This window comes from Diorhabda sublineata, chromosome Y (assembly GCF_026230105.1).
Source record: "Diorhabda sublineata isolate icDioSubl1.1 chromosome Y, icDioSubl1.1, whole genome shotgun sequence".
Taxonomy (NCBI): domain Eukaryota; kingdom Metazoa; phylum Arthropoda; class Insecta; order Coleoptera; family Chrysomelidae; genus Diorhabda; species Diorhabda sublineata.
This window is the reverse complement of record NC_079486.1, coordinates 6,418,734-6,444,201: the sequence shown is the minus strand read 5'-3', so window position 1 is coordinate 6,444,201 and position 25,468 is coordinate 6,418,734. Positions and strand designations below refer to the sequence as shown.

Sequence of the window (25,468 nt, the reverse complement as noted above, 5' to 3'; positions counted from 1 at the left end):
TTTACTATTTCTTCTGTTTTTTTCTTTCAAAAATTTCCTATCTCGTGGACTTTTATTATTATTTTTTGTTCTTTGTTGTTCATGTTGTTTGGAATGACAAGTAATTTTAATCCATTAACGTATTTATACAATATATCATGCTCTAAATAAAAATCTTCATACTCTTCTGTAGTCAATATCCTTTTTATTGCCATTTGTGTACCTCGGTTCGGCCATCCTTTTTTCTCACTAGTCCAATAGGACTAGCGAAATTCGAAAAACTCGGTTTGATTATTAAATCTTTTAACCATTCCTCTATCTGTCTATCTACTTCTTCTTTTTCCGATGCCGATAGTCTTCTTGGTCGCTAATAAATCGGTTCTTCGCTTTTCAGTACAATTTTCACCTCAATATTCGTTATCTTCGCTTTGAGTGGTTTTTAGTTTTCTATTAATTTCTTCACTTCCTGCCTATTGAACCACGGAAAAGCATGTAGCGCCTAACGAGTTCTCCACGGTTCGCAGTCTTTAGAAAAACAAATGTAAAACTTTTATAACTTTGAGTTTTGCATACTTAATGTTGTGACCAATTCTACCTACAGAACTTAACGTTGTCATGATTGATTCTACGCAAAATATATAAAGTTTGAAAAAAAATATGCCCTATAAAAAAATATCTCGTTTTTACAGCAAAGGAAAAACCAAATTATCCTCAAAAATGTCCGTTACAATCAATACAATATAAACTTATTATTCACCTAACCTACAGAAAATATTTTGTAATTAAGATAAACTAATTGAATTTCGATAATTATAGTTTGTACAAATGTATTCTGCTCTTTTTTTTTTAAACACGTATTGTTAGAATGTATCTAAAAAAAATTTGCAGCCTTCCGCCACTGATCACTAGTTCGTGGACTTCGAAAAATACTTCTCACATCAGGCTTCCTCCAGATTTAAACTGGCAATTTCACTTATTTCCGATTCCAGTAACCTCGAGTAGATCAGCTCGGAATATGAACAGTGTAGTCTTCTTCAAATTAGCAGATTTCTCCTAACACTTTATTTTACAATGTTCTGCTGTAGCGTACAGCTCCAAAGACCATTTTAACCACGGAAAGTCTATTAGAAGAGCAATCACAAAGTGAATGTAGTGGAAAAGCCAGTCCTTCATCAAGTGGATTTGAGGATAACTTTGTGAATGAAGAGGTAAGATGAAAATACCAATTTTTAATATAATAATTTCTAAATTTGTCTGTAGGAAAATGTTGCACCTGGTGATCTGATAGAAAAAACCAATCGCGATCAAGTAGAATATACGGATACATAAAAAAAAAGCAAAATAAATAATAAATGAAATTACTGATTCTAGAGCTACTGAGAATATTTACAATACTCCATCTATTAGTATAACAACCAATAATATGAGTAGTTCAATTGAATCTTCGCCAAATTGGACATTGATCTCTGATTCTTCACATTCCCAACCAGATTTTGTGAAATTAGGATAAAACAATTGGATTATCTATGGAAACTCTAGTTCGAAATACACTTTGATTAGATAAGTAATGTTCGCCAAAAGCTCCAGGATTAGAATGTTCTATGACTTTGTTCAATAACCGTTGATGAGATCCGGGTATTTAAATTTCCATAGATAGTGAATATTCATATCATTAAATTTGTAATTTGGATTGTAAATAAAGTGAATTTGACTTATATTTTGGATTGATTGATGTCTTATACCTTTTTATTTTCAAACTAAAACTATTTAGATGATGTTTCTGTTTGCCATTTAATAGTAGAATTTTTCAGAAAATGGGAAAGTTTTGAAATTAAGAAAAATTACTTCACACACTTTCGCTAAATATCCATAGGTTTCTTCAAGATTTTTGCCAACAAAAACCGTTTCGTAGATTGCACCTCAATTAAGCTTATTCCAATTATTAAATGGTGGTTTCATGTTGTGTCCAAAACGTATTATATAGAAGATGAAATTATAGATGCAACTGGGAGATGTTTCGGCCAAGGGAATTTCACAATATATCTCGCTTCAGAATTTGCGCCGAAGTAAATCGAATCGAAAAGTGGAATAGTTAAGAAAGTCCAGTATTTATGACGTTTTAAGACAATATAATTGAATTTTTCTTTGAAATTTAAGGAAAAGGCATGAAAATGATAAAATTTGGCATAATGATTTGCATAAAACTAATGGTAAAATAGGATTTTTCAACAAACTTTATTGAGAAAATTACAAATTTTTATCAAAAATTAGAACGGAAATTTGAATTCCGACAGAAAATTTTTTAAAAATCACGACACCGCTATTCAAAAGTATCTTTCTGCTATTCTCCTTATACTTCGACCTTCTTCTCTTCTTCATACTCCTCTACTTCTTATTCGTAGTCTTCGTTTGATTGGAATGTCACAGTGACAAATTGACAAGTGTAAAAGGAGCATTAAGAAAACAAATGGCAATACCAATACTGACAACTCCACATCAGATAATACTTCGAATGGCTAATGAAGATGCTAATAGAAAACAAAATGGGGAAAGTGAATCGAATAATAGAGGTAAATATTTAAATACAATAAATATATGTAAAAACTTATGGTATACATGTTGATTGGTTGATTGTACAATGAATCGAAACTGAGGTCATTCAGACAGCTGACGAAAATTTGTTGAATGAACATATATTCACATATTCACTTTCATGAATAAATTCAAGGTATTTTTTTTGTAAATAAGTTTTTCCTTGTCATTGCAAAATGAAGTACCCAATAGGTCCATGTATTCATGTTTGTTTCCTGTTTTGATTTTTTATTGGAACCTCAATATCAGTGACATTATTAGAACATTTTTCTTATTGGTTATAAGAGAGTCTCACTCTAGGAAGCACTTACAGTTTCAGATGAGTGTAATAATTCAATTTAGGAAAATTTAGATGAAGCGTCTCTTTCATGCATTGTTGTAAAATACAGAATATTCAATAAATATGCATGAATGATTTACACAAGCTAAATGCTTTTAAGACGTTGGCAATATCTAATACTAATGAATGAATCACCTCTTCCCAAATAGTAATTACAAAGCCAGATCGATGGGTCCATCACTTTTTGATTTTCCCACCTGCCAACTGAAACGGCAACACTGTACATGTCAAAATACAGTGTTGTTTTATTACTATATCTATACACCACAAAATTGCTAACAAAATTTATTCAAACTGCTTAAGTTATTTAAACAACTTTTTTTATAAACATTAAATATATTGATTAAATCTGAATTAACTAACTGTCAAAAAAGAACTCACGTGAAGAACAGCAAGGGCACGGAGGTAAACGTATCAATAGTTTTGGAGCTCAACAAGATTTGAAATCAACAAAGGGTTTGTGATAACCTTTTCAAAATGTAAATAAATGATTCTGTTAATGTAAAACGGTCGGTTAAACTTACATTCTGGTCCACATTTCTTAGAAGCACATTTTAAGCATTCTCCAAAGCAACCATGGCATCTTAAATTCAAGCAGTTACAAAGACCCATTTTTGATTTATTTTCATAAGAAGTTGACGGCATTGCTGCGTCAAACGGGATTGATGTTCTTCGTGGAAGAATATCGTTATTTTTCTTCAATTTGTACACTACTGTCTCTGAATGGTAATAGGCTTGCGGAACCATATCGAAATGGTTTTTTTCATTTATTTCAATCGGAATCTTATACAGATTCGATGTCGGTAGACTTGCGGAATCAAGTCGCCATGATCTTTCTCTATTTATATCAGTTTGTGGAGAATTTTGACTGGATGCTTTAGGTCTGAAGGATTTAAATCGGATTAATGTTTTTCTTGAAAGCATCTTGTAAGATTTTTCAGTTTGTGGTTTTGTTGTAAGTGAAAATAGATATATTTTCGAGATCAAATCTTACTTTCTTCTTTTTTGGAGGGCTAACGTTTTCATTCAGTGCTCTGACCGCACTGTCTTAACTAGACATGATTTTTTCCTTAGAGGTTTATCGTTATTTTCCTAAATAAAAATATTTTCAAGACCAAGAAACTAATTTTGATGAAAAAGTTTATGAAAATATATAAGCTAAGCAAAATCGTTATGTATCTGTATTCGTTTGCTGCCTTTGTTTACTAAATACCAAAAAAGCATTTTGAATAGATTTGTTGGAGTGAAATATTTTTGAGTGTTTAGATATTGTTCAAGTGATATATTAGTCTTAGTTTCAATTTTTAGTAAAGCTTTTTATATTTCCCCATTCCAGTCATATGGTTAAATTAGTTACTTACAAAACTCTACAGAATAGGATACTCGAATAATTTATATTTTGACTTATAATATTATTATGAGGAAAGCAGTAGTCAAAAACAAGATGAAAGTAATGTGAAGAAGAGCCATGATTAGGAAAATGATGCTGAAAACAAAAAACAAGAAACAGAAAAGTCCAAAGTGTAAAATGAAGAAAGAAAGAACAAGAAATAAGGAAATAAAGAAGATAAAATTATGCCCCATCGCGTAATTTTACAACAAAAACAATCAATTCATTAACAAGCCCAAACAATCTTGACAGCACTTTCACTCATTTCATCGCACAGAATGGCAAAAAGTCGGGATTGCTTAGGCTGCGGCTTAATGAAATTTACATTCTTCACTGTATTATCAATCGCCGTTGGCTAAATTATTTTTCTGTTCAAGGTCAAATGCCTTTAAATTTATTGTTATGCTGCAGTTTTGTTATTTTTCAGTTTTTAGCGAAAAATAGGTATGTTTATCGTATTCCTACATCACAATCGTTGTGAAGAAGTGATTCATGAGTAAAAATGCAATGCAATAAAATTTGAAAACATTATTTTTTTGGCCAGCTTATATAATATCAACAAAATACTTCATCAAAATAAAAAACATACAATATTATCACCTTTGCATAAAAAAGTACCAACTCCATACTCAACGAAAAGTATGTATATCAATCAGTTGTTCTACAGTTTACAGACTAGGTACCTAATCATTATAATTACCTAATTATAAAATAATCTTTCTTGCTTTCTGAGTGGCAAATTTATCAATAATTTCCTTAAAACCTATTTTTTCACAGATTTCGAATTTCATTTGAAGAGAGATTTTCTTTGAAGAACCACTCTATTTTTCAGAATACTCATATTTTTTCTTGGCCTTCATCAGTGTATCAAAATCAGAACTGCTGAGATTTCCTGCAAAGTTTCTAATTTTGTTGGAACCTTAATACCAATGACATTATAAGAACATTTTTCTTGTTGATTACAAGAGTTATTCATACTTTCAGAAGCAGAAGAAGAAGTTTCAGGTGAGTGAAATAATTAAATTTCTAAAAATTTGGATGAAGCGAATCTTTCAGACTGATGTAAACTACAAAATCTGCAATAAGTATGCATTAACAACATTTTTCCAACAGACAATAAATACCTTTCAGATGTTGAACATAAACACTGCCAAGAAGAACCCGGTTTATTACTCCCAAATTAAACATAACTTTTTGCCCGAAAACAAAATTATTTTCTTGGTCTTGAAATTATTTTTGTTTAGATTAAATGTGGAAAATATTGCCCATTAACCAAATTTAGTGAGAACTGAAGCCAGATCATAATGATTTTAATTATATTACGATTTATAAATAAATATTTGACAACATGGAGGTTTACTGTCAAACCACAAGTTCACAAAAAACGTGTAAAAATGAGACAGCAACTGAAATAAATGAAGAAAAACCATTTCGATTCGAGCTACCAGTCTAACAACATTCATAGAGAAAAGACTATTGTGCAGATTGGGAAATACAACGATAACCTTCAACTAGGAACATCAATCCAATTTAATACCGCAAGAGGAAAATAACGATAAACCTCCAAGGAAAAAATTATGTCTAGTTAAGATGCCTCGGTATAATTCCGCAATCCCGCTATTATCCAGAGGAGTCAGAGAACTGCATTGAAACGTTAGCCCTCCATATCTATACCCACTTACAACAAAACCACAAACTGAAAATCTCACAAGATGCTTTCAAGAAAAAGATTAATCCGATTTAAATCCGTCAGATCTACAGCATCCAGTCAAAATTATCCACAAACTGATATAAATAGAGAAAGATCATGGCGACTTGATTCCGCAAGTCTACCGACATCGAATCAGTGTAAGACACAGATTGAAATAAATGAAAAAAACCATTTCGATATGGTTCCGCAAGCCTATTACCATTCAGAGACAGTAGTGTACAAATTGAAGAAAAATAACGATATTCTTCCACGAAGAACATCAATCCCGTTTGATGCAGCAATGCCGTCAACATCTTATGAAAATAAATCAGAAATGGATCTTTGTAACTGCTTGAGTTTAAGATGCCATGGTTGCTTTGGAGAATGCTTAAAATGTGCTTCTAAGAAATGTGGACCAGAATGTAAGTTTAACCGACCGTTTTACATTAACAGAATCATTTATTTACATTCTGAAAAGGTTATCACAAACCCTTTGTTGAAGTGAAAATCTTAATTGTGTTTTCTAATTAGTTTGAAGAAAAATGTTTATATATGTGTTTGAAATTAAAGGTATGTAGATTATTCATTCATATAAGATATACATGAATTTTTTTATAAAAATTTCAAATCTTGTTGAGCTCCAAAACTATTGATACGTTTACCTCCGTGTCCTTGCTGTTCTTCACGCGAGTTCTTTTTTGACAGTTAGTTAATTCAGATTTAATCAATATATTTAATGTTTATGAAAAAAGTTGTTTAAATAACTTAAGCAGTTTGAATAAATTATTGTTAGCAATTTTTTGGTGTATAGATATAGTAATAAAACAGGCAGGTGAGAAAATCAAAAAGTGATGGACTTATCGATCTGGCTTTGTAATTACTATTTGGGAAGAGGTGATTCATTCATTAGTATTAGATATTGCCAACGTCTTAAAAGCATTTAGCTTGTGTAAATCATATTCATGCATATTTATTGAATATTCTGTATTTTACAACAATGCATGAAAGATCCGCTTCATCTAAATTTCCCTAAATTGAATTATTACATTCATCTGAAACTGTAAGTGCTTCCAAGAGTGAGACTTTCTTATAACCAATAAGAAAAATGTTCTAATAATGTCACTGATATTGAGGTTCCAATAAAAAATAAAAACAGGAAACAAACATGAATACATGGACCTATTGGGTACTTCATTTTGCAAGGACAAGGAAAAACTAATTTACAAAAAAAATGCCTTGAATTTATTCATGAAAGTGGGGACAGATTTTTAAAATTAAAATTCTTTAAAAACATTTTTTAAACATCTCATCACCTAAGAAAAGCTTTTTATATTTCCCGATCCTATCGTATTGTTTAATTAGTTAGTAATGTTGTTCGACCTGGAAATGATGAAGGAGTTAGACCGGAAACAAAAATTAAAACAATACATATTTTCTACGAAAAGGATTTTAGTGATCTCAAATATTTGAGTTTTTATACTCGAAAGTGGTTTTTTCATAACTAGGGGGTTTTATATAAAATCATATGATTTGTTGGGATTTATTTAAGAGATACCAAGATACAAATTGTCCACAGTATCCAGTAAAAGATGAGTAATTATTGAACTTAGCACTGAATTTGGAAGTTGTTCTAATTCAATCTGAGTAATAGTAGTCTTTCTTTCAAGAAATAGTCCAAATGGATCAAAGTACATATTTTTTTCAATGCCAGAGTGAGTTTACTATTTCAATCAACTGACTATCTTAAATGAAATTATACTCGGTAATATTTTTTTGTTTTGTACAAAACAATAGAGACTAACGGAGAACATCGAAACAGGCGTCAGACAGTGTAATAGTAAGTGTGGTAAAAGTAGTAGTACATGTCTTGGATTTCTCGATGTAAGTATTCTCTTATCTTCTTTTACTTTCGTGATATGTTCATTTAACAAATTTTGGGCAGCTGTGTGTATGTCCTCAGTGTCAATTCTTTGTACAATCAACCAATCAACATGTATACCATAAGTTTTTACATATATTTATTGTATTTAAATATTTACCTCTATTATTCGATTCACTTTCCCCATTTTGTTTTCTATTAGCATCTTCATTAGCCATTCGAAGTATTATCTGATGTGGAGTTGTCAGTATTGGTATTGCCATTTGTTTTCTTAATGCTCCTGTTACACTTGTCAATTTGTCACTGTGCAATCCAATCAAACGAAGACTACGAATAAGAAGTAGAGGAGTATGAAGTAGAGAAGGAGGTCGAAGTATAAGGAGAATAGCAGAAAGATACTTTTGAATGACGGTGTCGTGATTTTTAAAAAATTTTCTGTCGGAATTCAAATTTCCGTTCTAATTTTTGAAAAAATTTGTAATTTTCTCAATAAAGTTTATTGAAAAATACTATTTTCCCATTAGTTTTATGCAAATCATTATGCCAAATTTCATCATTTTCAAGCCTTTTCCTTAAATTTCAAAGAAAAATTCAATTATATTGTCTTAAAGCGTCATAAATACTAGTAATTCCATGATTAACACGTTGACCGCAGAGCCAAATATGTTTATGCCCCTTTCCGTCAATTTGATATCCAATTCCATTTGGCACAAAAATTTCATAAATATGACTAAACTCATTGTTCAACTGTCAACACGTTAACTGTCCAGCCAATAAGGTTTCTTATGTCCAAGTCAATCAATTTTATTTATTTTTCAATAAATTCCAATAAAACAACTTGAAAATAGCAATTTTTTTTCGCGTAATTTCGATGCACAAATCAAAGAATTTCAACATTTAGGGTAGAATATTGTTGCGTATCGTAAAAAGAATAGATAAAAAAATTTTTGGAGACTCTCAAAAACAGCATTGAGCGAAGAATTACTTGACTCGTTTTTCCTGAATTTTCTGTATCTGAGTTGAGAAGCTATGTGCACATCCATGTACTCTGCTTGGAGTTGAAGGTAAAGTTATTCCAAGTTTCTCACACAGAGCTAAGACACTGAATGAAAACTTTTACGAGAGACTAGAGTGCAGGAAAGCACATTCATTACTTCCTCTACCTTCAGTTGAACTATCAAGAGCTTCTAGAAGATCGGGGAGTGGAGGAAGTTGTTTCATTAAGGTCAACACAGCTTCGATTCGATTTACTTCGGCGCAAATTCTGAAGCTAGATATACTGTGAAATTCCCTTGGCCGAAACAACTCCCAGTTGCATCTATAATTTCATCTTCTATATAATACGTTTTGGACACAACATGAAACCACCATTTAATAATTGGAATAAGCTTAATTGAGGTGCAATCTGTATAGTATCTTTTAAGGACTTTTACTTTTGTAATATGTTCATTCAACAAATTTTCGTCAGCTGTCTGTCAGTTTCGATTCATTGTACAATCAACCAATCAACATGTATACCGTAAGTTTTTACATATATTTATTGTATTTAAATATTTACCTCTATTATTCGATTCACTTTAACAATTTTGTTTTCATAAGTATTTTCATTAGCCATTCGAAGTATTACCTGATGTGGAGTTGTCAGTATTGGTATTGCCATTTGTTTTCTTAATGTTTCTTTTATACTTGTCAATTTGTCACTGTTACAATCAAACAAAGACTACGAAGAACAAGAAGAAGAGGAGAAGTAAGAAGTAGAGGAGGATAAAGAATAGAACGTGGACGAAGTATAAGAATAGCAGAAAGATACTTTTGAATGGCGATGTCGTGATTTTTAAAGGAATTTTCTGTGGGAATGCAAATTTCTGTTCTAATTTTTGATAACAATTCCTTAATTTTCTCAATAAAGTTTGTTGAAAAATCCTATTTTTTCATTAGTTTTATGCAAATCATTATTTATGCCAAATTTTATCATTTTCATGCCTTTTCCTTAAATTTCCAAAAAAAAAATTCAATTATATTGTCTTAAAGCATCATAAATATGAGTAATTCCATGATTAACACGTTAACCGCAGAGCCAAACATGTATGCCCCTTTCCGTCAATTTGATGCCCAATTTCATTTGTCACAAAAATTTCATAAATATGACTAAATTCATTATTCAACTGACAAGCCGATAATTTTTTTTTGTACAAGCCACTCAATTTTATTTATTTTTCAATAGCAATTTTTTTCGCATAATTTCGATGCACAAATCAAAGATTCTCAACATTTTTTTCCGCTACAATTAGGGTACAATATTGTTGCGTATCTTAAAAAGAATAGATTGAAAATTTTTGGACTCTCAAAAACAGCAGTTAGTGAAGAATTACTTAAACTAAAAAAATTTGGTTGTTGTATTATACTTGTATTTTCTAAAATTAATAATCATCATAATAGAAGGGTGATAGTACATTGACGAAATTTCGACTGGGAAAATGTTGTAACCTGGAAAAATCGGGAGACTAGTACTTGACTTTCAATTTTTACTAGACACCCTATTTCAAGAAAAATTGTAGATGTAACGGATAAAAGTATGGACAAATATTGACTCGTTTTTCCCGAATTTTCTGTATCTGAGTTGAGAAGCTATGTGCACATCCATGTACTCTAGTAGGAGTTGAAGGTAAAGTTATTCCAAGTTTCTCAGACAGAACTAAGGCACTGAATGAAAACTCTTACGACAGAATAGAGTGCAGGAAAGCACATTCATTACTTCCTCTACCTTCCGTTAAACTATCAAGAGCTTCTAGAAGAGCGGGGAGTGCAGGAAGTTGTTTCATTAAGGTCAACACTGCTTCGAGCATTTCTATACACCTTGTTTTACACAGTGTCTTTGAACTATATTTACCTGGCTCAATTCAATCGGAAATATGGACAGTTGCTGTATACTGCAAGAGGTTAAATCTTGGAAATTCTGGTTTGGACTTTCTTAATTATTCCACTCATTTTCATCTGCCATTATTGTGAAAAAATCTAGACTCTTTTCGATTCGTTTTTGTTGGCAAAAATATTGTAGAAGCCTATGGATATTTAGTGTCAGTGTGTGAAGTAACTTTTCTTAATTTCAAAACTTTCCGATTTTCTGAAAAATTCTCCTATTCAATGGCAAACAGAAACATCATCTAAATAGTTTTAGTTTGAAAATAACAAGGTTTAAGATATCAATCAATCCAAAATATGAGTCAAATTCACTTTATTTACAATCCAAATTAAAAATATAATGATATGAATATTCACTATCTATAGAAATTTAAATACCCGGATCTGATCGACGGTTATTGAACAAGTCATAGAACATTCTAATCCCGGAACTTTTGGCGAACTTTATTTAATCAAAGTGTATTTCTAACTAGAGTTTCCATAGATAATTCAATTTTTTTATCCTAATTTCACAAAATCTGGTTGCAATTGTGAAGAATCAGCGATCAATGTCCAATTTGGCGAACAATCAATTGAACTACTCATATTATTGGTTGTTATACTAATAGATCGAGTATTGTCGATATTCTGAGTAGTTCTAGAATCACTAACGTCTCTCCGAATCAAGTCCTAAGAGCTCGCGAAGAAGTTGAAACTTGATGGAGGAGTTTGTCCGAGATGCCCAAGGATCAAAAACCTTCTGAAGAAATCCCAAAAATATGTAACCAGTGAAGGTTGATACCTTATATTCGAACCGCCCTCGTATTAAAAGATTACAATTCATCAGCTCATAAATCTTGGTTGATAATTTTTGAAACAAAAAAAATAATAGTTCGATGAAAAACGGTTTATTACGATTATTGGCAGTCTTATATACTTTTATTTCAAAATTTTTTTCACAAAAATTCAAAATTTAATCGAAATTTGTGTTTGCTTTATGCGTAAAAAAAACCACATTCTAATATCTAGTTATAGAACAATAATTGAGTTTATATATCAAAATTGACAGATCTGTTTTGACACCTGTCATAAATTCTGATTCATTTACTATAATAATGAACATGAATATATTGAAAAGAAGAACCAGCGATACTTCCACGCAAACGGAATGTACATTCCCCATAGTACTTTTGAGAAATTACCTCGAGTACCACCAAGACATTATTTACGTATAAAAAGTCTTAATACCAACGATTCGATCGTTATAACTAAAAGTAAATCGTGCTTAATCCGTAAATTACCTTCTCATTACAGTAATTTCGCTAAATCCATAAACAAGAATCAATCGGTGAATTCCACGTTGACAGACATCGATAAACCGATAATAGCTAAATCGAAGAAAACCGTTAGATTCGTGAGTCCAGTTGAAAGAAGCGTTGGAGATTTGAATGTACCTATCATGTTAAGCGAACCTTCTAGTTATAAACAAGAAGATCTCAAACTGGGTACTATTATTGAAAACGATAACGAAGATACGACAATACCTCAACTAGAATTAGCTTTCGATGAAGACTCTGTCGATACTTCTAATCGTGAAGAAAAACCAGACAATGATTCCGAAAACGTAGATGATGTTGGAATAGTTACTATTAGAGCTCATACTGTTATTATTAATAATCATTTTTTCAAATAAATAACTTTAATTTGTTAAATAATATGAATAAATTTATTTAAATATATAGAAATGTTCTTTAAGACACTTTTAACTTTTTTAAAAAGTACTTTTATTTACAATAAACGACTTATAATTTCTACAGAAGATAAATTTACAGACAAATCAATATTTTAACAATGAACAGTAACAAAACAATGAATGAACTCTAATTTAATGCAATGAACTTATATTTATTTGATACGTATTTTGGAATCCGCTGACTATGTGAATATTGTTTATTGCACTTTGGAATCCGCTGGTCGTGTGGCGGTGTCGGGGACCTTTCACATTTCTCCTCCCTCCTTTGGTGTTGACTTCGTCCTCGAAGTCTCTGAGAACAAATCTTGAGAATCTGGATTTGAGTGGGTTGTAGTTTGGGACCATATAAGAATCTGGAAATTCTTTTTCGTTTCTTTACAGAGACTGTTATTAAAATAGCTAAAATAATCAAAATTGTAATTAAAGAAACAATACTGAGTCCTGCGGAAAATTGCGGCAGGAGTGGGATTGGTTCAATGGGTTGAACTTGTCCGTGCGTTTCTGGAAATTGGAGTTTTTCAAGCATAATTTCGTGTTTCGGATGCAGCTTGATTGGGACTACTTGCGGCACTGTAATTTCTTGCACAATTTTCTTATTGTATCGTATTCCTTCTATAGTAATTGGCTCGTTTGTCATTAAGATGCTACTTCTCCTAATTTCTTGGTTTTGAATTATGGTTGGATGAACTATTCCTAATAGAATTACTTTGCTGGTTTCTTGTGAAAAGTTCTCTGTTGTGATTGACTTGGTGCTTCGTGAGTGGCTTCGTAAAAATTTTCGACCTGGACGTCTGGATGAGAATTTTCGTTTTCAAAATTGTCATTTGTATCGTCAAAGTCTAAAGTATCGTTAGGGTTGAAGTATTCATTTTGATGGGAATCAACATTAAAATTAAAAGTTTTTCTCGTGGAAGAACTCATTGGTTGATTTTTTACTATAAATACTTTGTACACCACTCATTGGTTGTGGGACATTTCGAGTAGTTAGAGAATTTCTTTGGTGTTGTGGAGCAAGGGGGTTTGGATTATTTCCAAAAGAATTGTTTGAAAAAGAGTTATTTCGTGGGGGACTTGGGTTAATAATAGGGTTTCGAGTGAAAGTTTGATTAAATCTATTGTGGTTTGAAGGAACAGAACTTTGTTTTGATTTTTGGATAGAGGGTAGTCTTCTATTTTGTTGACTCCTCAAAAAGTTCATATATAATTGTTGATTTTTATGATTATCGTAGGAGATACATTTGTGCAGGGCTTCATCGAGAGAATTTATTTGAAAATGTGATAAATATTCACAATATGGCTCGTTAATGCTAGTGCAAAACGTTTTGAGAGCAATATTTTTAAAGTATGGGGTTTTGAAATTTACAGTTTCTTATTATCATTAAGAGCTATGTGTTGAAGCAAATCATTTAAATTATTAGAGATTCTTTGGTGATATTGGTCATACGTCTCATTATCGTACTGAACTGTTGTAGATAATTGAGTTAGTAAAATATCTTCGGAGCGTCGATCTCCGTATTTAGATAGTAATGCTGGACGTGCATCAGTCCAAAGTGTTAAATTTGAGTAGTTTAAAAAATCTCTAGGTTCACCTTTTATACGAGAAATAATATTGGCATTTAATATGAATTCTTGAGATTGAGGGAGATTCTGTGACCGAAGGAACGTAATTAAGTTATCTACCGATTTTATAAATGTTGAAAGATTATCTTTCGAACTAAATTCAGGTAGAGTGGCACAGAGGCTGGAGATAACATTGTTTTGAAGAGACATATTCAAGCTAGCAGTGTTTCGAACTTTTAAAATTTGATTTTTAAAAAATCGAGAACTATTAGCTGAAGTAGAACTGTTTATAGAGTGATTTGACAATAATAAATGTAAGTTACTTTCAGAAATATCGCTAAAAGTGCTCATAAATAAGGTGAAAAGGAATGTTGTACTTACAAGAGGAATGAGGATGATCACTGGTGATGTCTTCTGCATACTACGTTTTTCTCGCCTTGGTTCGATGGTTCGCAGCGCCAGAAATGTTCTTCAAGACACTTTTAACTTTTTTAAAAAGTATTTTTATTTACAATAAACGACTTACAAACTTTACAGACAAATCAATATTTTAACAATGAACAGTAACAAAACAATGAATGAACTCTAATTTAATGCAATGAACTTATATTTATTTGATACGTATTTTGGACTCCGCTGACTATGTGAATATTGTTTATTGCACTTTGGAATCCGCTGGTCGTGTGGCAGTGTCGGGGACCTTTCACATTTCTATATATATAAGTTGTTGTTTTTTTTTGAACATTATACAAAATTATAGTTTCGGAACATCGCCGTTACTTTAACAGCTTCATTCTTCCACCGTCTGCAACTTTTATTACGAATTTCCATGTTTTATATATTACATACATTATTGTTTTAGGATGTTTTTTTGTGATAAAATGTATACCAGTTTTGTTATTACATTTTTAATTATTCAAAATGCATATTTATTCCTCTCGCTATGAAAAGATGGATACATAAACACGAACCAATCAACTCAAATTGGAAAGTGTCGTAGAAAATAAATACAAAAAAGCGCGCGTGCACCATTAAAAAAGCAAATTGATGTGAATCGGGGAGTGATTATTTAACTGATAAACATGTTTGGTTTTCTATATTTTTCTAAAAATTTGTTCTATCCATTATGAGCAATTGTTTTTTTCATTTTCAACATATAGAGGGTGATGAATTTTGGGTTGGAACTCAACAACAACGAAACTACCATTTTTTAAAATAAATTTTACACTGTTAAATATTTTTCTTTGACTTTGTTTAACGTAAGACTTACACGTTACTTTTATTTTTGTTTTTGTACGTTTTTAGACGTTCTTTTCTTAAATTTTACTACTAACTACATATATAGTATGATTTTTGTTTATTTTTCGACATTATTTCAATTTAATTTTGAAATACTAATAAAAATTTGACGTTTTTTAAAATAAAAGACTGCAAAAATCAAGAAAACTTAGAAGTATGAACATATTGAAAGGTCTAAAAAATAAGAAATTAAATAAACTTATACAAAGGTCAGGCAAAGCTTTCGAAAAATCAGATATCTATGCGGGAGGTTTCGAGGGCGTAAATGCTCTTAGAATAAACAGTTTATCTTCAGTTTCTGAAGATAATATAACTTGGTTATCGAAACGCGCGTCAATCTATATCGGCGTGAACATTGTATTCAGTCTGTTTGGTTATATAGCCACTGCTTTTTATAAATAAATCCCTTGCAGTACGCTGTATATCAAAATAAACTTGTACATTTCGTATAAACAGTATGTAATGAATTAAAAACCGAAATTGCAGGATATGTTGTGATGTCTCCTAGTCAAAACCGGATATTTTAAATTTCAAAAAGTCATAAAAAAACATCACGAACTCTTAATAAAACAAACAATATCCAATAGAAAGTTTGAATATTAAATTTTATACAACAAATATTGAAACATAATAATTCATTCAGTTTTACGAAATGAGAAACGTAATTGGCTAAAAATCGATTATGATCGATTATTCGAGTGGTAATCGTTTTGATTGTCAAGATATCCCAAAGCGTTTCATTACACAATGAAATTCGAATGTCCAGAAAAATGGCTTAAAATATAAGGAGTAGACATGTCTAGGTCAGGCTAGGTACTTGTGGGAGCTACCACTCCACTGAAAATTTCTCTAAAACGACCTCGTTGAGAAATTTTTTATTCGGAATATTTTTCGCAACGTATTTTATTTTGGGGGATATTTGATGTCTTCCTTTTTTTCCAGGACGTACATGAAGTTCTAACGGAGTGTAAAACTTTACGTTGTATACGTTTTTATCAATTCATCCTCCCAAATAAATAAAAGCGTGGAGGGAAAAAAGTTGGAAATGGAAATCAAAAGGTGAACCTCCTCATCGGCTTTATAAACTGTGTTACAGAGAAATTTTGTTGTAACTGTTCATTAAATTAGTTCGTTGATAAAATTATTGTTGATTTGATAGTCGAAATTATTTCATTTTGAAAATGGACGTTCACATGTATTGTTTCATATATAAAATAATCTCGGATCTTATTTTCCTTATAGGTAATGTATCTCTCCCTAAGTCCACTTATTTCTGGTTCCTAGAAATCCACCAACATTTTTTTATGATAAATGACAATTTCTTGTTGGAAAAAACGGTTTCTATAAACAAATTTCGTTTTTTCGTATTTCGTATTTTTGGAAAAAACAAAACAAGTTTCGTTTGTTTTTTCGAATACGACAGTTCTGAAAACCAAATGTCGGTTTATTTTTGAAAAACAAAGTTTCTGAAGACCAATTTTGGTTTGTTTTGAAAAATAAAATTTCTACAAATAAAATTTGGTTTCTAATTGCAGAAGAAGTCTCTTGTGACAATATTTTTTTGTTTTCGAAAAACAAAGTTTCTAAAGACGAATTTTGTTTTTTATCGAAATGGCAATTCCCGACGTCAAATTTTGGTTTGCTTTTTGAAAAACAAAGTTTCTAGATCTAGTTTCTAGACGAATCTCATCTTATTTTTGGAAAATTGAAGTTTGTACGAACAAATTTTGATTTCTAATTGAAACAGAAAGTCTCTTAAGACGAAAGTCTATTTTTCGACTCACCAATTGGTTTCAAAGAAGAATCTATCAAAATTGTTACAAAACCAAAGGAAAACCACCTCTACGTCGAAGGAATGAAAGTTTTAACTACAAAACAGAACCATGTTCTAAATAAAACTGTTTACTTATGTAAAATACGAGAAGAAAAAGATGAACCCTTTTTGATCATGAAGTTCTGTTCGGGAAAGATGTGCCTTGGTAGCTGATTCCTCGGAATTGCACTTCCCCATTAATAGTAATCCCCTAGTCTCTACCTGTCGAATAAGTCTTGGAGAAATTGCTCTAGGTGCGGATTTTGTTGGATAAAGTTGATCGAATTTGGACCTCGTAGAATCACTATCGATTTTTGATCTTGAAAAATACTTTGTACAGCTTCCTCAGCTAAATCGACAACATTCACAAATACACTGATGGATTCGCGTTTATATAACCATGTTGTCGTTTACAAAAACTGAAGTCAAACATTTCAGTGGATTATCATTATAACAATCGTCGTTTTATATAAACTCCTTTCATACAATATATTTATTTTCGTAATCACATCGACAATCGTTCTATTGGTAACATATTCTGCGAGTCCAGATTGAAAGAGATAAAAAAAAGTTATTTTCTGACGTATATTCCATATATCTTACGATAAAACGGGAATGGTTTGGAAGTTGATACGGGACCTCGTTGTAATGCAGCCAATTTACGGTTTTCTGATGACGATGATCCACTTAAACAGCGTCGGGAATAACTCCTAAACTAAGTAATCTTATGGTAGAACTGAGACAGTGTTTAGTTGAAATTGCAATGAAAAAAATATCGACTTGACCCATTTCGTTAAACCACAAACTGAAAATGCGCGAGAAAGACTCATTAAGTAAATAAAAAAGAAGTAAAAAGAGTTAAACCAAATAAAAAAAAGGACGAAAGTATGGTCAAATCGTTTGACATAGATAAATCAACAACAACCAATGAAAATAAAACATTTTGGGTGTCCCATACTCCCCACTAAAAACTTTATTGGGATACGTAAATATACTTTAGCCCAACTTTATTGGAATACATAAATGATAGTTATACTTCAGCACAACTTTATTGGGATACATAAATGATAGTTATACTTTAGCCCAACTTCCTGGGGATACATAAAGGATAGTTATACTTTAGCCCAACTTTATTGGGATACATAAATGATAGTTATACTTTAGCCCAACTTTATTGGGATACGTAAATGATAGTTATACTTTAGCCCAACTTCCTGGGGATACATAAAGGATAGTTATACTTTAGCCCAACTTTATTGGGATACATAAATGATAGTTATACTTTAGCCCAACTTTATTGGGATACGTAAATGATAGTTATACTTTAGCCCAACTTTATTGGAATACATAAATGATAGTTATACTTCAGCACAACTTTATTGGGATACATAAATGATAGTTATACTTTAGCCCAACTTCCTGGGGATACATAAAGGATAGTTATACTTTAGCCCAACTTTATTGGGATACATAAATGATAGTTATACTTTAGCCCAACTTTATTGGGATACGTAAATGATAGTTATACTTTAGCCCAACTTTATTGGAATACATAAATAATAGTTATAATTTAGCCCAACTTTATTGGGATACATAAATGATAGTTATACTTTAGCCCAACTTTATTGGGATACATAAATGATAGTTATACGTTAGCCCAACCAGGTTTGAATCACAGTCCTACCAAGTTTAGGACACTTTGTCCAAGTCTGGGCTTATACTGGACCCATCGTAAAATCCCATATGGGAAACAATAAGATGCTTTGAATATGGAGCTCCTCGAGGAAGTCTTGAGATTAAAATTTGTTATAATACAAGTATATAGAAACGAAATTTTATAATAAAACTGTATTTGCATTACAACTAATTTCGTATTGAAACACGAGAGAATTCTCTTTCGAATTTATCCTTGGAGAAACTGGCAAAACTACACACAAAGTCGATATTCTTTGGGGATGAACAAAATATTCGCAAGAGTTATTATGAAATGTTAAATTTCTGTTACGAAGCTTTATCGAATTGAAATGCCCGCTTTTTTTGCTTAACGATTTGACAAGTGCTATTCGTTAAATGTAAAATTCATTCCAATGATATATCAACAAACGGAAACTTCACTTATTTACTTACAAAGTTTTCTCTGACTAATTTTAAAAAAATCAATTGTAACTTTATTCGATTTAGTTACCCCAAGGAATTAATTTTTTGTGTACTGTTGTTGTTTATTCATACTTTTGAATAATCAACTGATTCTGAAAATTAAATATTTCGATGTTTACCTGGAAAAGTTGTTTACTTTTCAGTTCGCGGGGAAGCGTTAATTATCTTTTGAGATTTTCGTCATTGCACGAACAGTTTTATAAATTCAAAATCCAGTTTGTTTTTTGTTAATTCTTTTTCGCGCGATTTATGAGTTATTTGATCACAATTCTCAGAAAAAATATAAAAGCTCCTTAATAATATTTTTTATCGTGAAACAAGTCAATTAAAGATCAAACAACTTGAGGAAGACAATCCAAACAATTTTTATAGCCGTTTATTGTATTTATTTTTGGAAAAAAATTCACATAATTTCAAGCATTATTTCGAGATAAATTGTACAGTCCAAAAGCTCATTATCAAAAATAAAAATTAATAACGTCATATCTCGAATTCAGTATCAAAATGTATCGTGTTGAACAACGCGCGGTGATTTAATTATTGAGTTAACCTCAAATCAAAAGTTCGTAGGTTTAAATTGTCCACAAATGAACATTTTCAAAATTTGAAGAATCCTTTCTGTTCAAGAAACGTCAATTATTTAATTCTTCTTTTTGATTGGGTAATTTAAAAATGGTAATGACTGCGCGTCGTCGTTTTATAACCCAACAGCTCCTACATGATTATTAACATATAATAGTTGGAAAACTCAGTTTTGTGATCAGGTATATTTCTGACACAACAGCCTTGGAAATCGCGCGCGGAGTTGTGCATACAAAAGCTAATAGTTTCCCTCGTTAACACAGTTATAATAATTTAAAATCCCTTACCGCTCAAAGTCCCGCAGATTTTTTTACAACTAGAGTTCATTGTACCAAACATCCGTACGAAAAATATTTTTTTAGTCTGTTATAATCGAATTTTAAGTAAAAATCTATCATGTACCCCCCGAGTTTTTTTTAAATTTTGGAAAATACGAAATAGGTTATAAGTGACCAAATTTAATTGCTTGCGAATTTTTTTTTGAGGGGCTGTTTAAAGTGAAAAGTTTAGGTTACATTTATATAAGAAACAATGAAAAAAGAGAATGAAAATAAATGTTGGATGATCGAGAATAATGATCCAAAGATATTAGATGGTGTGAAAATTGATTTGGAAAGAAAAGGGATGAGAAACTAGGGGTTAATAAGTATGGATAGGTACAAATGGAAGGTATTGGTAAATAAGCTTAAGTTTGAGGATGAACATACCTTGAAAAGGGCTTGAAAATAAACTCCCGGAGTTATTAGTAATACAAATAATCGTAATAGTTTAAGAAATTTTATAATAATGATTCTGAATATCTACATTTTGTGCTTCAATTAACAAAACTCTTTCGCTATTCTTAGTTTTATCCTTAACATTGTCTTTTTTATAAGAAAATTCATTATCTTCAGACGTATCGCAATTAATATATGTAATAACACCGTCAGATTGCATTTTAAATCTCTTCATACTTCGATGTTTGATGTTTTCTTCTTTGGTAGCTTCGGGTTTTGGTTTGGAATTATCTCGAGCGCTCGAACTAGTTGGGACGCTACTACAATCGGTATTACTATCCGTAGCGGGTGTATCGTTTCTCAAATTTTCCATAATTTTACGTTTATAACTCAAAGGGCCTGGTTTAATTGCATCGCAAAAGCAACGCTTCTCTTTTCTCAACCTAGACATATTGGTTTTGAATTTATATCAATATTTGACATACAAACGCGTTAATGTCAAATTTACCTAACATAACCCCAAAAAAACATTTTGTTTATTACAATTGATTATTTGTATCCAACATACTTATTATAACCTTGAAATATTCTTCTTCTTTTTTATACTAATAAAAATAAATGGATTTCCCCCCAAAAAAGTATTAAAAGTCTACAAGCTATATAAATGTATTGAAATCCTCCAGGGACTCCCGGAGTCCGAATGGTGGCTTCCCGGATTTCGAGATAACTAATGTAAATACATACAAAGGAACCCAATCTTTATGTGGGATTTCTACAGATCCTCGTCTTCTGTTCCATACGCTTCCTGGTGGTATCTGACACCTCCAGAGAATATATATAGAGCATCAAGCATCTTCTAGGTGTCTTTCTTATTACATTCGACATATTTTCTCTGATTTTAACTTCCCGGAAGAGTTTTGCCTGCGTAGATTGTCCCAGTAATTTCTATATACCACCATCTTCAACGGTTCCTCTATGGATCTATAGCTGATACCACAGACGGATTCAGGTTCTATAAAGGGTATGCCCGCCACTATTTTAGAGATTCTGTCAGTTATTTCGTTACCCTCTAATACAGTATGTCCTCGAATCCATTGCAGGGTAGTAGGTTAGATATTAGAGCTCTAATCGCTGCTTAATTGAAAAATGCTTGTTTTTCTGCCCAGATTTCCAGAGTATTTGATACATTGATAGTTTCCTTAAAGTCATATTTCAGGTTTGGTTATTTTTTTTTGCTAATCCATCACTGAACGTTCTAACATTGTAATTCAATTCTTAGGATGTTGTATTTAAGAATATTTTCTTCTAAAGTTTAGTAAAGAGATTCAAGGACGTTGATATATAAACATAAAGTTTTATCACGTTTTCGAACCGCCTTTTCAGTCAGCAAAAGACGATGTAGACTAGTTTCAATTTTACATGACATATACTTTTTCAATTTGCATCGCGCCATATCTTATAACTAGAAAATACACGTGAGTAGCGTTCAACTTAAATAATCGATTTTCTAAGTGGAATTAAATGATTATAGTACAAAATGTAAATTTCAACCATTTTCATATTTATTTGTTGCAGATTAGGCAACATTTTTATGACGATTCACACTTAGTCCACTACTAAACTTCTAATACGAAAAAATAATAAAGACAGTGGGTTTTAAACGGTAGAAATGCTCAAGAAGGCAGTTTAGTTAGCTGGAAAAAAGATTACGATCATTTTTTTGGAGACTATGTTTATCAATTATCTTATTAAAAGAGAAAAAGAAAGTACTTTGAATTTATTCGCGGATTGGTTTACCAACCACCTTATTAACCAGATTTAGCCTTCCGCGACTGTTATTATGACCCGATCTCAAATTTTCACTTGCAGAAGGAAAATGTTCAGCAATAATCGCTTGTTTTTAGAAGAAACGGTTAGTTCTTAAGGTGGAAACATGTTCCATAAAGTATATTAAAATTTGGATCTAAAACCACGTATTAGTTGATAACAAACAAATAATAAATGATTGTGTTGTTTTATGTTGGAGACGTTGATAGATTTTGATAGGAAAATAATAATTAGAGTAGAGGATAGAAGTTTTAGTAGGATCTGAAGTATAGCAGATGTTATCTCGTTAGATCATCCTTTTTGATAACCTCGTTTTATAGAAAAACGTCCGTGGAACTGATCTAATTAAATACGTATATGTTTTAATCATCAGTTGTAGTAATTGCAGAAAAATGAAAACTATAAAATGCTCTGAATTGATTTAGAGGTGTAATGTTTGAAAATTTATGAAAATATTAAAAATTATTTTCAAAAAAAAAATTGAAATAAACTTGTACGATATTAAAGAAAAATGAAAATAAAGTGGTTGACTGTGTTTTTATGTGAAAAACTAATTTAATTTGCATACATATATGGAACGGTCTAAGCAAACGTGTTTTTTTGATATTGAAATTACATAAAAACTTCTATAAATTAATCCTACAGAATAGGATTTTTTTTCCTTTACAGAACAGTAAAAAGTGAAAAGATATAACTACATAATGAACATTTTAGAGTATGATGTGAAGTTGTAGATAATTGTAATTGCCGTGAAAACATACTTCGTTCTTTAAACTTCGTAATTTTCGGTCTGACTATTTACCCCAACCGCGTCGTCTCTTAACCACGAGAATTAGAAAGTTTTCACACTAAAAAGTTTCCAATAAATACCAACAAAACTAGTTGAATTCCAACTAAAAATCTCAAGTTCATCTACGATTTTTTTCTCAGGATTTTTTTCTGAATAATTGCATCATAAACAATTTAAGATAATTCCATATTCGATTTTCATCATAATTCCTCATGAAGATTTGACAAAACTCCAAACGTCTCTCCGAATCTACTCTTAAGAGCTCGTGAAGAAGTTGAAGCTTGATGGAGGAGTTTGTCCGAGTTGTCCAAGGATCAAAAACCTTCTGAAGAAATCCCAAAAATATGTAACCATTCAAAGTTATTACCTTATATTCGAACCGCCCTCGTATTAAAAGTTTACAAATCATCAACACATAAATCTTGGTTGATAATTTTTGGAACAAAAAAAATAATAGTTCGATGAAAAATGGTTTATCTCGATTTCTGGCAGTCTTATAGAAGTCTTATAGAAAAAAGTTAAATGACAAAGTTGTGAAAAATTAAAATATCTATAACTTTTATTTCCACATTTTTTTTCACATAAACTCAAAATTTAATCGAAATTTGTATTTGTTTTTTACGTGAAAAAACCCACACTCTAATATCTAGTTCTACAACAATAATTGACAGTTTATTTATCAAATTGACAGATCTGTTTTGACACCTGTCATAATTACTGATTCGTTTACTATAATAATGAACATGAATATATTGAGAAGAAGAACCAGAGATACTTCCACGCAAACGGAATGTACATTCCCCATAGTACTTTTTGAGAAATTACCTCGAGTACCACCAATACATTCTTTACGTAAAAAAAGTCGTAATACCAAAGATTCAATCATTGTAACTAAAAGTAAATAGTGCGTAATCCGTAAATTACCTTCACATTATAGTAATTTCGCTAAATCCATAAAGAAGAATCAGTTGGTGAATTCCACGTTGACCGACATTGATAAACCGATAATAGCTAAATCGAAGAAAACCGTTAGATTCGTGAGTCCAGTTGAAAGAAGCGTTGGAGATTTGAATGTACCTATCATGTTAAGCGAACCTTCTAGTTGTAAACAAGAAGATCTCAAACTGGGTACTATTATTGAAAACGATAACGAAGATACGACAATACCTCAACTAGAATTAGCTTTCGATGATGACGCTGTCGATACTTCTAATCGTGAAGAAAAACCAGACAATGATTCCGAAAATTTAGATGTTTAAATAGTTACTATTAGAGCTCATACTGTTATTATTAATAATCATTTTTTCAAATAAATAACTTTAATTTGTTAAATTGTATGATTAAATTTATTTAAATATATATATATATATATATATATATATATATATATATATATATATATATATATATATATATATATATATATAAAGTTGTTTTTTTTTGAACATTATACAAAATTATAGTTTCTGAACATCGCCGTTACTTTAATAGCTTCATTCTACCACCGTCTGCTGCAGCTTTTATTACGAATTTCCATGTTCTATATAAAAGTACACTGAGAAACATATAACAAATTAAATTACCAACTCTATCTTTTTTATTTTTTATTGTTGTTATTACGAAAAAAATTATTCTTTATAAAATGTTCTGCGTGGTTTAAAATCTAAAATGCAATCAATAGATTTAAAAAAAAATTCATTCGTATACGAGATATGATGAATAATATGAATTTCATACAACTTAACCTAACAAAAGAGCAATTTGATAAAATATCGGTCAAATTTTTATTAGTTTTAACTATTATTTGTTATTTTTCTATTTATATTCGTTTTGAAACTTCCTTTTCTATGATGTTTTGTTTGTTTCTAGACCGTTTCTACCATAGTCATTCGAATAAATCATTCGATTAAAATGATTAGTTTTTCAACATTTCTCTCCGTGTAGTTTTTAAACGTAGAACTCGGCATTGTATGATTCTATTTAATATCGGGGGTCGTAAAAAGCACTTTTACGTCAAGTTGTAACATTCATTCTTTGAATCTTATAGATACTAGCTAGAGAAAATTATGTATAGCGAAGTTTTCAAAATGGTTTTAGAAGTGAGAAGAAAATTTTGCGTAGGATATTGACTATAAAACTGTCTGAAATCTCGTGGATCGTTCAGTTTATTTATAGCAAACATACTCGACATTTACATCGT

General features: G+C 30.9%; 1 protein-coding gene across 1 annotated transcript in view; it reads right to left on the bottom strand.

The window, feature by feature from the left end:
- The window catches only part of LOC130451922 (craniofacial development protein 2-like), a 43,696-nt gene extending 19,542 nt beyond the window's left edge, over positions 1-24,154 (bottom strand). The window contains exon 1 of the mRNA XM_056791278.1: positions 24,094-24,154. Within this exon, the coding sequence (XP_056647256.1) occupies positions 24,094-24,154 (61 nt within the window). The remainder of the gene's footprint in view (positions 1-24,093) is intronic.
- Positions 24,155-25,468: the final 1,314 nt, after the last annotated feature.